Source organism: Numenius arquata, chromosome 3, assembly GCF_964106895.1.
Source record: "Numenius arquata chromosome 3, bNumArq3.hap1.1, whole genome shotgun sequence".
NCBI lineage: Eukaryota > Metazoa > Chordata > Aves > Charadriiformes > Scolopacidae > Numenius > Numenius arquata.
In genome coordinates this window covers 31447353-31459706 of record NC_133578.1, presented here as the reverse complement: position 1 = coordinate 31459706, position 12354 = coordinate 31447353, and the positions used below count along the sequence as shown (strand labels likewise).

General features: G+C 44.9%; 1 protein-coding gene across 1 annotated transcript in view; it reads right to left on the bottom strand.

The window, feature by feature from the left end:
• The window catches only part of SATB2 (SATB homeobox 2), a 135345-nt gene that overhangs the window by 25092 nt on the left and 97899 nt on the right, over positions 1–12354 (bottom strand). The window contains exon 9 of the mRNA XM_074145205.1: positions 8873–9028. Within this exon, the coding sequence (XP_074001306.1) occupies positions 8873–9028 (156 nt within the window). The remainder of the gene's footprint in view (positions 1–8872; positions 9029–12354) is intronic.

Below are 12354 nucleotides of genomic sequence, written 5' to 3'. Positions count from 1 at the left end.
GCATGAAGACCAATCGTTTGACAGAAAATACACACAAAACCCCACACCTGGTGGAGCCAGAGCCCGGCGCGGGGCAGGCCCGGGGGATGACGGCTCCTGGGACTCTTCCAAGGGCTGCGGGGACGGCTCAGCCAGGCCACCTCCCCTTCCCAAAGTTGGACCAGCTAGCCTGATGGCAACTGCTGCATTTTGATTTATCTGTCCCGTTATAATCAGCACTCATTACAATCACTTAGAGCAACACTACAGGCCTCATTATGGACTAGGCACTCGCTGCCATTAGTCTTTAAGAAGGATAGCGCTCAATTTGCCTGGCAACATGCGAGGTCCTGACCTTGGAGCTATTAGGGAAAAGATTAGACTGCAGTGTGACCATGTGTGCAGACATGAGCAAACCAAATTAATTTCTGGCAAAGGGAGGCACCAGGCAAAGACCCTGCCATCCTGAGGACACCTGAGAACTTCTCCATTCCCCAAAGGACATAAGCTAATGGCACGTTTAAAGGAGCCTGGTTCTGAAGGTGAAGCACATCCATGGTATTTAGAGAGATATTAATCCAGTTTCCCCACAAAGTATTTGCTTGGCTGATCAGATTAAGGGATCTAGCCTTCAACAGCACACCCCCACCACAGCAGGCCCCAAGAAATCTGTGATACTTCACAGCCTCAGACATATTGCACCATGTGTACCCAGCTGCTACAATAATTAGCTTATGAATGTATCAGCTGGTTCTGTGATTTTTATAAATAATAACTAACCTACAGAGCAGAAAGATTTTCATGAGCCTAATATTAGCAAGAAATTGCAAGGTGCGCCTAACTCTGAATTGTCATTGTGCTAAATGCCCTGTCTTCTCTCATGTTGTGCGGGACTGGATCTCCCCCAACGCCATTTATAAATATTTATTTTTGCATTGCAACAGCAATATATTTGTGGCAGCTTTCTTCACAACAGCCATCATTCGCTCACCCCCACACATACACACATGTACCCACTGTGTGCATGTATACACTTATCTGCATCAAATCCGTCCTTTCATTGCTCTTTTCCCATCCTTCCCTTTATTTATTCAAGAATTCATTCTCTTGTCCACCCATTCAAGACCTTATCTATCTATCTACGGGGATGCTTATTAGGTGATAGCTTTGGATAATACGTGAGAAAACACAGCGCTGCAGCTTACTCACACATTCTTTATGATTACAAGTAACCGCCTTCCCCATGCACAGATGAAAAGTCTGCATCGGATTTTTTAAATTATTTATTTAAATAATCTTAGCACGCCATCCAAGAAAGTTTTGCAGTACCAGGCAAAAAAAAAAAAAAAAAAGTGTAAATGTCAAATAAAACAGTGACAGATGACAGTATTCTCTATTGAATAGCACCGTTTCTTCGTGCATGTTCAATGAGAACTCATGAATTATTAATACGCAAATCTCCCTTTTCTGTTAAAAATCTCAACTTGGGGTTTTTTGGTTGCAATTTTTTTTATTTTCTTTTATTTATTTCTTTGGGTCTGTGTATGTTACACAGAGCTTTCCAGGAGAATGATTTCATTTAAGAAATGCTAACATACAGAAATTCTTGGAGCTACAGCCATTCACAGTGAATTTTCATCTATAGCTACATTTATTGGCATGAAGAAGAAAAAGTGAAGAAGGAGATGCTATCTCACCACCTTTTCCCCCGCTTATCCACAACATCTGAGCTCACTGCATTGCAAGTAAATCCAACTTCTGTGAATGCATTCTGAAAATCTAACAAACACATCCTTCCTCAGATCCGTGATACGCTGTGTTTCTGATCCTGCCGCCCCGGCACATTGCGAGTCTCGCTCCACTGCACAAACAGCCCCCTTGACTGCCACTGAGTTACCAGGAGAGTTTGATACACGCCACTGTCAATATGGGTGGCAGAACCCAGCCCTTCATGTCAGCTTTTAAGGTTCTCAAATGGGAATGTCTTCCATTAAAAATAAGAGGAGGAAAACCAGCACAATTAAAGGATGCTTTTGGCTCTACAGTCAGGCACACCCAGTGCTTGTGGTTACAAGGAATTCTGCTCAGAACTTCCTTCGTTTCACCCCAAAACTTCTAGAGGTATTGACAATGCAGCCCAATTTAGCTCATTAAAGAGAGCTGCAGAGAAGTGCTGGCCTCTATTTTTGTTGTTCTCGTGAGACAAGATAAACATTTTCTAAGCATTTTATTTGATAAAACAAATAATATCATATTAATGTCCTATTTTTAACCTCTCTCTCTGTCTCCTAATCAAATACATTTCCACATAGCTAAGCAAACAACAACAAAAATCTGCAGGAAGCCAGCCATTCCCATTGTGCTTTTATGCTGTTAAAGAAACAGTGTGCTTACTACACCAAAGCATCAGCCTTGGCGCACTCAAACCCCCTTGAGGGACGGTTAGCTGGTGCAGCCATCGCCAGCCATATTCTCCGTCGCTTATCCCTGAGCCCTTTTTAGCAGCTTGACCCTTTCACTTTTGCCAGACTTGCCCTGGAGCAAGGGAGGCTGCTCCAGCAGCCAGAGACACCAGACTACAACAAGGTCAGGTTTTCCAGCGCTCAGTGAAGGTATGGCACAAGTATCCTGACCCCCCGTAACTGCTCCCTGCAGACCTGCTGACTTGCAGTCAGCCAAGGACCAAATTTCTGATTAAGGACAAGAAAGCACGTGGGAAGAGCTCAGGCTCAGTTATGCTGGGGCTACAGGCCAGTGCTTATGCTTTGAGTAGCACCTCTACTGAAAGTCACTGCAGGACATGGCAGTTGGGTGTTCACGGTGACTTAGTCACAGGCAGCCTTTCTGCTCAGGCTGGACCACCAGGCACTTTGAGCCTGGATAAAGCTGCAACTGAACTGACCTTGTGCTTCCCTGCACTTACATTGTAAATAATAATAATAGTAGTAATAATAATAATACTGCTAGTTTTCTGTGCTGACATTTTCTAGGGTCTCCAGTGAAAGCATGAGTAGGCAAATGAGGAGCTTTTAGTTAGAGTGATTCAGGGATAAATCTCAAAAATAAATGTAAAAGGCCATTTCCTCACCCACATCATCAGTGCAGAAAATGTCAACATATGTGACAAAAAGAAAAAAAAAAAAACCCAGCAATGATCGACGCAAGTCTTGAAAGATTAGGAAAGAAATGCTGCGTTCCCCAGAGAAAGCTCGCTTTCTACATGGGATCACAGGAGTCCTCTGGACAAACTTCCTCAGCCTCTTTTCCCTCCGCTCAGTTTGGGACTCTGCAGTGCGAAATGAGCCAGATAATATTCAGCTCTTGTTCCTTAGTCGCCAAACTCTCTTTCCATGAATCCAATAAGTGTCTATTAAAATAAATAAACCCCCTAATGATTCAAGATAACCTAATCAAGAAAGCTGAAATGGATAAAAGACTAACTGTAATGGAGAGTTCTGTCATGGCTTCAATGAATTCTTGATGAGGGCCGGGGGAGGGGGACTGAACCTGAGAAGCTTTACTTGGAGCATTTTGATACAGTTCAAGGTTAATCACTCAATAGCCTGGATTTTTTTAAACACTCAGTACTTTCCCTCCCCAAAAAATTCAAGGCCAAATGCAGAGCACTTTCATGAGGGCCAGTTTCTCACTAGCCTTATAAAACATGAAACAACACAAAAAAATGAATGAGGTACATAAGCCCTGACGTATCTTAGATCCACGGGAACACCAAGTCTGCTTACAGCTCTTGGCCTCAGAGGGAAGGATGCTGTGCACTGAGGATATTTCCAGCGTGCCAAGTTCAAAATAGCCTCTCCCCACGCTGGAGAGGAAGTGTGGGCTTGTGGTTAGGGCAAGCAGCCCGCCATCAGCTCCCAGGTCTGCCAAGGACTTCCTGAGCAAAGCCCCAGCTCCACAACCATCCCTGCTTCACTCAGCTGCTGAGAGGCTAAAGGCACTCCTGCAGATGCTGTCCTGGATGGGGGTCACACTGTGGCTGCATACAGAAGTCTGTGAAAAAGAAGCTAATGTCCAAAGGTACTTCAAAGAAATTTTAAGTTCTGTCAAGGAGATAAATGTCTTTCTATATTTCCTCTATGTGTAAGAAGGAGATCAAAATATCAGCGTAACAGATATGCCCCAGCTGTAGAGATTCACAGCATCATAAGCACTGAGATGCTACAGCAGTAAGAAGCGTCCTATATGCACACACTATATATGCTACACATCTTCACCACCAGCTGTTTTTCCTAGCTATTGTTCATCTTCACTGGAAGCTAATTAGTTTAAGGGCACAGAAAATACCTATTATAAGCTAAAAGGGGGGAGAGAAGGCATCCCATCATATCAAATGAATACAAGGGAATATAAATTGGGAAGGAGAGAGAGGGAAGGACAAAATAAAGGGTTTCTAGAGCTAACCCTGCCTCAGAGTGACGCTGTTCATCCCTCTCACAGTACTTGTACCTTTTCTCGGACATGGACAGGAGGTGAGGGCATGGGCAGGTGGTGGTGGTGCTGAGTCCCTTCTAGCATGGGCTTCTACTGTGGGGCTAACATCCGCCTTGGCCAGAGAACAGGCTTCCAGACAATCTTGGCAATGAGGCAGGGATCTCAAGAAAAGGAAAAGTCAGAGGAAAGGTGAAGAACTGTCGTAGTGATTTCCATCCATAGGCCTGTGTTTTTCTTAACCTGAAGGGCCTCAACTGAAGGGCTTTTCTGCCCCCAGACTCCAACCCCCAGTCCAGTTTATTTTTTGTTTGTTCATTTTTAAACAGGGCAAAGATACAAACCAGAGACTGAATTTTGCCAGCTTAAAATTTTTTTCAAATGTTGCCCCATGGGGTCTCTCTTGCTTTACCATGGTGCAACTGGAACAAATTCCAGTCCCTTGAGGAAGAATTTCAGTTTCAAGGGTTTACTTTTTGTTTTCACTGGACTGGTGATGGTGAAAACCTTCCATTTGCCCTGCCTGGGGCAGATCCCCAAGCAGCATGTGCCCCACTTCCCCACAGTGCCCCAGCCTGGTTCAGGAGAGTCTCTTGTCCTAGGAGACCTGTGGGAAGTTCAGTCTCCATGTTCATATAAACTTTGACCTCCCTCAGACTATCAACAAGTGCTCCAGCCAGCTATGCCCACTATTTATTTTGATGGTGACTGTTCATTATGAACAGAACTATATTCCTAAACACATTTTGCATAGACTAAGAAAAAAATGTCCGCTGAGAACAGCACAGTCTCTGCTAGGACTCTCATTGGCAGAGGTCAGAGGGGTGATGCTGCTGCACAGTATTACAGAAGCGCTGGTACATGGTCATGGGGGAAATGGTTTTCCTTTTTTAAGTTGTACTATGGAGCAGTTGCAGAACTGGATGTAGAAGCCAGTTTTCATGACCGACAGTCCAAACCTGCAGCAACCCAAGGTCAAAGTCTCTGCCTGTCCCACTGCCCAGCTCTGGAGACACACGGGCCACCTGAACCTCTCTGAAATGGCACACTGGAAACCCATCTACTCATGAATTAAATATAACCAGGACAGCCCAAAGCACAGATTGGAAACCAAATCCTGGTGTTCTGGTCACACTCAGAAACACTCCCAACATGATAATATAGGTCCCAGGTTTAGTCATTTTAAGGACAAAGGGCACTAGCAGGCAGCATCCCCAGAGAAGCATGCTGTCCAGCGGGTACATCACTAACAGCTGGCAACCGAAATAGGATGACAGCTTTGGAGGCTGTTTGGAGAGCACGAAGCCCCTCAGCTCCTGCTGCCTTCAAAAATACAAAGGGATGCACAGCACTTCATAAACAACTAAAATGTTTGTTTTAGATATAAGTTGCAAGGAATAAAATGCATATTAACGTAAATAACTGATGAATAAGTCAGTGTCTAAAATGCATGGCTTGAGATCTTTATGAAGGTGGATTCCCTTAAAGAAGTCTCACCACATTACCTTGGTACCTCCTTAAGGTCCCATTCCTTGCATTTATGTTGACTTGTGAGCTCTGTGATTTGTAACCTCAGTTTCTAGCAGCTGCCCCTCCCTTTAGCTGCTGAACTGAGACTCTGCCATGACTTAAGAATAAAGATGGCTACTTGTTAAATTAGAGGTCAATTAACTCCACCAGTAGATGATGCCACTTGCAATAACTGCTCTCAGTGGGTACCACTCTTCCTGCATGAAGACAGAAGATGAAATGAGGCCTCCATTGGCTCTGGATGCTCTCTTGGGTACATGACATACAGCCCTGCGTATAAAATGTCAAAACAGCCCTGTCGGAGATTCACTGGCTGCTAAAACTGTGAAGATCTCACAGCACCGTGGATTGCTGTTGACAGAACAGCAGTGCCCAACATAACACATGCCTTGTTAGCAAACTGGAAGCCTCTCAGTAGTCTGGGGTGAGGGAATAATAGGGGAAGCCAACGCAATGCAAGACAGGCCTGTGGAGAGCAGCAAGTGAACGAACCTTGGCGGAGAGTCCAAGCAAACCCTCAGACTAGCTCTTTTTTCCCCCCTCTTTCAAACTCTCTCTTCTGCAAACATGGTCAGCTTTCAATGAGTGCTTCCCTCCACGTAACTCAGCTGCTGAAATCAGCAGCATCTTCACGAAAATGCCCATGACTGGCACAAGTGGCCTGCACAAAGCACTGGGAAAGTCCCACCACTTGTTTTCAGACAGGCTAGATGTAAGGCAACACGCCAACCATCCCAGTGGCTCTCCCCTACACAAGCAGATGTGTCCTCGCTTTTGGCATTCCTCCTGGCCACAGGGCACCCCAGCCAGCAGTGGGACACCACAGGCACACCAAGCCAGGCTGGGGGGCAGGCACGCAGGTGGGCTTTGGGGCAGAGGGAGGCCCCGTACTGCTATGGTTCTCGGCTACGGCTTCTCTGTCCCTGCCTTCCAGTGCCCCCATAAACCACTTTCATGCTCCAGCAGAGCGCTATGACATCTCAGCATGGCGAATGCTGGGTCATCCCAGGGAGCCAGTATTGCTTTGGCAGGGCTGTGAAACAAAAGAAACATCAGCCTGAGAAACACTTCTTTATTTGCTGCTGCTGAAGAAACAAAACCTTTATGTGCAGTAACTTTGCTTTAAACAAGAACATTTGTGGATCCTGTTCTTTAACCTTTTGCATCTGGCTTTCAAGATCTGCCCTGTTCTTTTTCCACGTGAAAGACTATGGAGCTTATTTTTGTTTTGGTGCTGGTGTGCAGTGCTGCCAGAGAAGTGCACTCAAGCTGGCACAGACCGAAGCTGGTGAGCCACCCAAATTATTGTTGGGTGGTTCAGTCCCTCTCTATTTCAAGAAGCCTCTGGGTATAATGACAGGAAGCTTGCTGGCAATTTTAAGCCAAACCTCAGAGAGGCTGGCATTCAGTCTGTGTTAAACACTCCTTATTAAAAGCTGTCCAGTCCGGATTCTGGGTGGAACTTTGATATCTGCATGGAGTAAAGAATAAGGGGCACGTTTGCAAAATCAATTGTGCAATTTTTATATTTACTGCACGTTTACCACATATGTCATTTATTACACAGTGGAAAACCGTTAAATGCACAGTAGTTGTGCCAAGTGGCATTATGCTTTTAACAGCTTTATTCGTTTAACAGCTCCAGTTCTCATTATATTTTGCCATGTGGTACATGAGATTTTTATGCATTTAACAGTTTAAGAGGGTTCCATGGTATTTTCCTTTTATGTATTTCATACTGTGCCTGGGATTTTGTTGGGGGGTAGAGGGGTTGCAGACTGTAACCCCTATACCCTGACAAGAGAAAGCAAAAGGCAAAGAAAATTAATGATTAAATGAGGAAGGGAAAATGAATCAGACCTTCATGTGTCAGGAAAAAAATACCTGTAACAAGGACAAGGCTCTCCCAGGTGCTTTGATAGCCTTTGATGCTTTGTTTATATGCCTTTCAACCTCTTATTTTACATCTACTTTTATGACTACAATGTTGTTTCCCTGAACAGAGGAAAAGAAAGTATATATTCTGCAGAGTGCATGCATCTAGTACTTCTATCCCACTGTCTCATTGTCACAGACACGTTTGTACGTTTTTGTGTGCATACTGATGCACTCTCCTAGCACCACCGAGTAATTTCATCCGAGATCATAAGCAGCCCTTTTCACCGAATAAACAATTCCTTCTAATGGTCTCCAATCTACTTGCTGCCCTTCCCACAAAAAATTGTCTGTCCTCCTTTCAACAAAATCCCTTCTGGTGCATTATATTTTTTTAAAGAGTTGGATGAAATTTTTAAATTAATGGATCCTCTTCAAGAATTTCACCCCGACCTAGGTTTGCCTGCATGTATTTTTTAAACCCAAGGTGGAAATTAATCCAGGAGAACTCACTGCAGTGGCCTCTCATGCCTTTTTGTAAAAATGATTGGATCTGATGTGAATTATTCACATTGCAATACCGCATGCAGCACATACAACATGCAAAAAAAAAGGAAACACCTGCCTAATATGTGGTTTCCCATTGCCTTCCCTCAGTTAATCACTTACGAAAACAATTGCTTTACCTGTCAAATGAGAAGGATACCACCACTTTGAAAGGTCCTTATCCCACTAGCAGAGGTGTAAGTTATATACCACAAGTGGGAAAAGACATGCATGTTTGTGTAAAAGGGGAGAAAAAGCTTGGTGTGAGCTCTTCCTTTCCTCAGCCTATTTTAAAAGGGAAAAGGAAACCACTCAAGCAGGCAAAAGTCAAAACCACAACAGGTTCCCCAGAGATGAAGATTATTATTATTGTAGGAACAGATGTATTTTTATTGGTGGGAGGAGGAGATGGGTCTAGTTCCAACCTCAGAGTTTGCTTTAAAAACAAAACCCCAAAAAGCCCCACAATAACGAAATCCCCTCTACCACTCACCTGACTTTTATTGGCAGCCACTTTGGCAAACAGAGCTTGAGATACCTTGGCCCTTTTCATCTCCTGTTGGATCTCGTCATAAATGGCAGCTGTGATGTTGACGTTGGCGCCGTCCGCCTTAATGGGGAGGTCTGTTGTTGGTGTCGAGGTTTTGGCCTACCAAGAGACCATGAAAATAATAATTAAAAAAGTGCTGCTTTCAGCCCAGCCATCTGTGCAGAAATTATCAAAGGATTTCAGTCAGCTGATGCCAAACTGCATTAGCTACAGAGGGACACTTCCTGTCCATTATTCTAATCAGGTTAATTGTGATTGGAAATAATTGCAGTGCATTCCTATAGGACATGCAAGGCCCTGTCAACTCTCCCCCTCTCCCTCTCCCAGCATGTTTATTGAGCAGCTCAACAACAGAATAGGTAGCTGGGGCACTCGGCGGCAGGCAGGCACTGAAGTTGGCTTTGCCAGCTAGCTACTGCGACAGAGGCACCAGCCTCTGCCTTCTCCCCCCTCTCTAACAGTGGCCTACACCTTGGAGGAAGAGCCAATTCTCCCAGAAAAAATGAGTAAATGGGTAGAGGTCTCTAAATAATAAATTATTACTCAATTTAATGCACTCCCTCAAGTCTCCCTCATCCTTTATTAAAACTATATGTATGTCATTTGAGTATGTATGGTTTCCCAGCTTTATCATCATTATGCTAGCCAGACAGTCACCTAATTTCACCTAGGAAATCAGTGGAAATGAAAAAAAAAAAAAAGTCATTTCATAAAGCTGGGCTTTGGCATGCCTTTGATGTGCTGCCCTCATTCTCCTAAACTCATATTGAGATTTTGTGTATTCTGCTGCACTCCTTTTAATTGAATGATTTCCCATCAGCTTCTGTGACAAATGAAGGACAATAACGGATGCTGCCAGTTACTTTCCCCAGGCTGGACTGCCCCTGCAAGGCTTCTATCGATACAGTTCAGCAGGCTGCTACAAGACTTTTATTTTAAAGCCCCTCGGCCATGGTGGTCCCCAGAACGTACTGGCAGGTGAGGAACCGAGGGCGGTGCAATGCTCACTGAGCGCTCCCAGCACCAGCAGCCACTGGAGAGACATATCTCATTTGCTTTCCTGAGCTCAAAGACAAGAGATACCAGGGCTGATCACTGTACCCCTTATACCTTTTAAGGGAAATACGTAGGTTACTGATATAAAATCTCAGTTTTCTCTTGTTTCCTAAGACCTTTACATCTCAAAACAACTTAGGTGGCAAAGCTCACACTTCCCAACAGATCCAAGCCTCCTATAAACCCTGGCGACATTCAGATATTTGGCCCAATTACAAACTTTTTCAGCTGGCTCCTGTTTTTGTGCCAGAGTTGAAGCCCTGCTAGAGTACACCTAACGTTAATTTTTAACTAGGCAGACATGCCCAAATGCCTATTTGTTAATGAGAAGGTTAACTAGGCAAAACCAAACCTTCTGAACTTCTCCTTCTGTTTTGGTGCTGTCGTCCAAACCTTCCTCTCCCTAACATCTTTTTTGTACCAAAGGCCACATTAAAAACAGAGCCAAAATCCAATCAAGACAACAATCTAGACTAATCACTCTTCCTACTGCTTCCAGATAAAGCTTTAACCAACATCTATCTTTTCCCTTTCTTACCCTCAAGCTCAGCAGGCACTCCCTTGGGCTTGGGGGACAGGACCCTCATAGAAAGACCCTAAGATTTTCCTCCTCCTGCCTAGACTAGCCCCCTGTGTTCAGGCGGGGGCAGCTGGATGGCAGCTGGGGCAGATCAGTGCCAGCTATGCCCTGGGAGGCCATTGCTATGCCCACCGCCATCCACAGGCGATGAACATGTGCGGGATACAGCCTGATGGATGGACTGACAGAGACACCACACTCCAAAATTCAATGTTCACAGTTAGATGAGAGTTAGGGCAATTGTGGGAAATACAAGAAAATAACAAAGAGATCATGGGAAGGCAGAGGACTGTCCAAATCTGTCAGGATTCATTTAATGGAGCTTAATTTTACCAAAGGCCTTGCAGTGCTTTGAAGGGTATAAAAAAAAACCCTTCTCAGTCTCTGGAGCCTTTGGCTAGCGCAGCAGCTGAGGTCACCATGGCCTCAAAGGCCGTCATGGAGGCATGAGATCCTGGGAAGAACAAAATCAGTATGTAAGAGAAAGATTTAGAATACAGCTCCATTCTGTGGGTCTCCTACACTGCTAGCTCCACAGCCGCACGTCAGAAATGAGCCTGCCATACACACCCTGAAAACTGTGCCGTTTTTTATTTAATCAACAAAATAGGTAGGGCAAGTACCAAACCAAAATATCACAGTGACTAAAATAAAGTATTTTATGTTAGAGGCCTAGATTCAAAACTGGTCTTGATATTAACAAGACGTTTGCCATTATTGAAATGTCTTGTTGTAAAGAGTGGGCAAAAAAGAAAAAGAAGTGTTTGTAACCATAGTGCCAGAGCACTGAAACCCAGCTGTTACTGCTGGTCTTCCACATGAATGCAATAACCCCTAGGAGCTCAGAACCTCTTCCCCACAGCTCTCACACCCGTCTGCCAGATCAATCTGCCCTTCTCACCTTGGGGCAGGTCCTGAGCAGGGGACACCCGCGAGGTGGGCAAGGGGCTGGCTCAGAGAACCGATCCGGGTTATTCTGCGTGCCCTTACACCTGCCTGCACAACTGCCCCAGCACCTCCACAGGTATCATCTGCCAGAGCTCTCCTCCTACCCAGTGCACTCAAGCATCATTCCCAGAAGTATTGCCACAGGAGATGAGTATCTATGGAAACCACGTTTCCAAATGCCATTCCATCAACTTCTCTGGCACCCAAATGCAGTTCCCGACAGGATGGTACAGCTCCTACCACTGCCACCCCAAAGCACCCTGCTCTGGGGTAGGTAACATACCTGCTTGGGGAGGCGACGCTGCCGGGAATGGCTGCGCTACATGCGAGGATGGCATTTGTCTCGTCAGAACGAATACCAGGCATATGGGGAAGCGCAGTAGCCGTGCTGCCTGCCTGGGAGCTGGGAAGCAGCCTCATTTGCAGAGGTGTCCAAGTTGTCAAAACAGCACCTGTGCTGACTGGTGCTGGCCCTCTGAGGGCTGGGAAATGTTATCCGGTGGGCACAAGGCGAGCACTGGGTACACAAACCTTTGTGTGTTGCTTTTGCTGATTAAAAACCTCACAATATTCTACTGGAGTCTTCAAGCCAAAATAAGGCAAGGAGGGGCTGCTTTATACTTATAGAGTATGGTTTTCTAGCAACGCTTAGCTATTAAAAAGGCAGGCAAAATTTCCATTATTTTAAATCATGTTCTAGCTGCAGCTAGAACACGGGGAAAATGTCATATTTTGACAGAGGAATGAGATGGGGCAACAGATCCAATTTTTATTCTCACTAGATTGCATCTAACCTCTCCATTTCCTTCTGTTATTTGGTTTTAGTTGTGAAATCTATTGC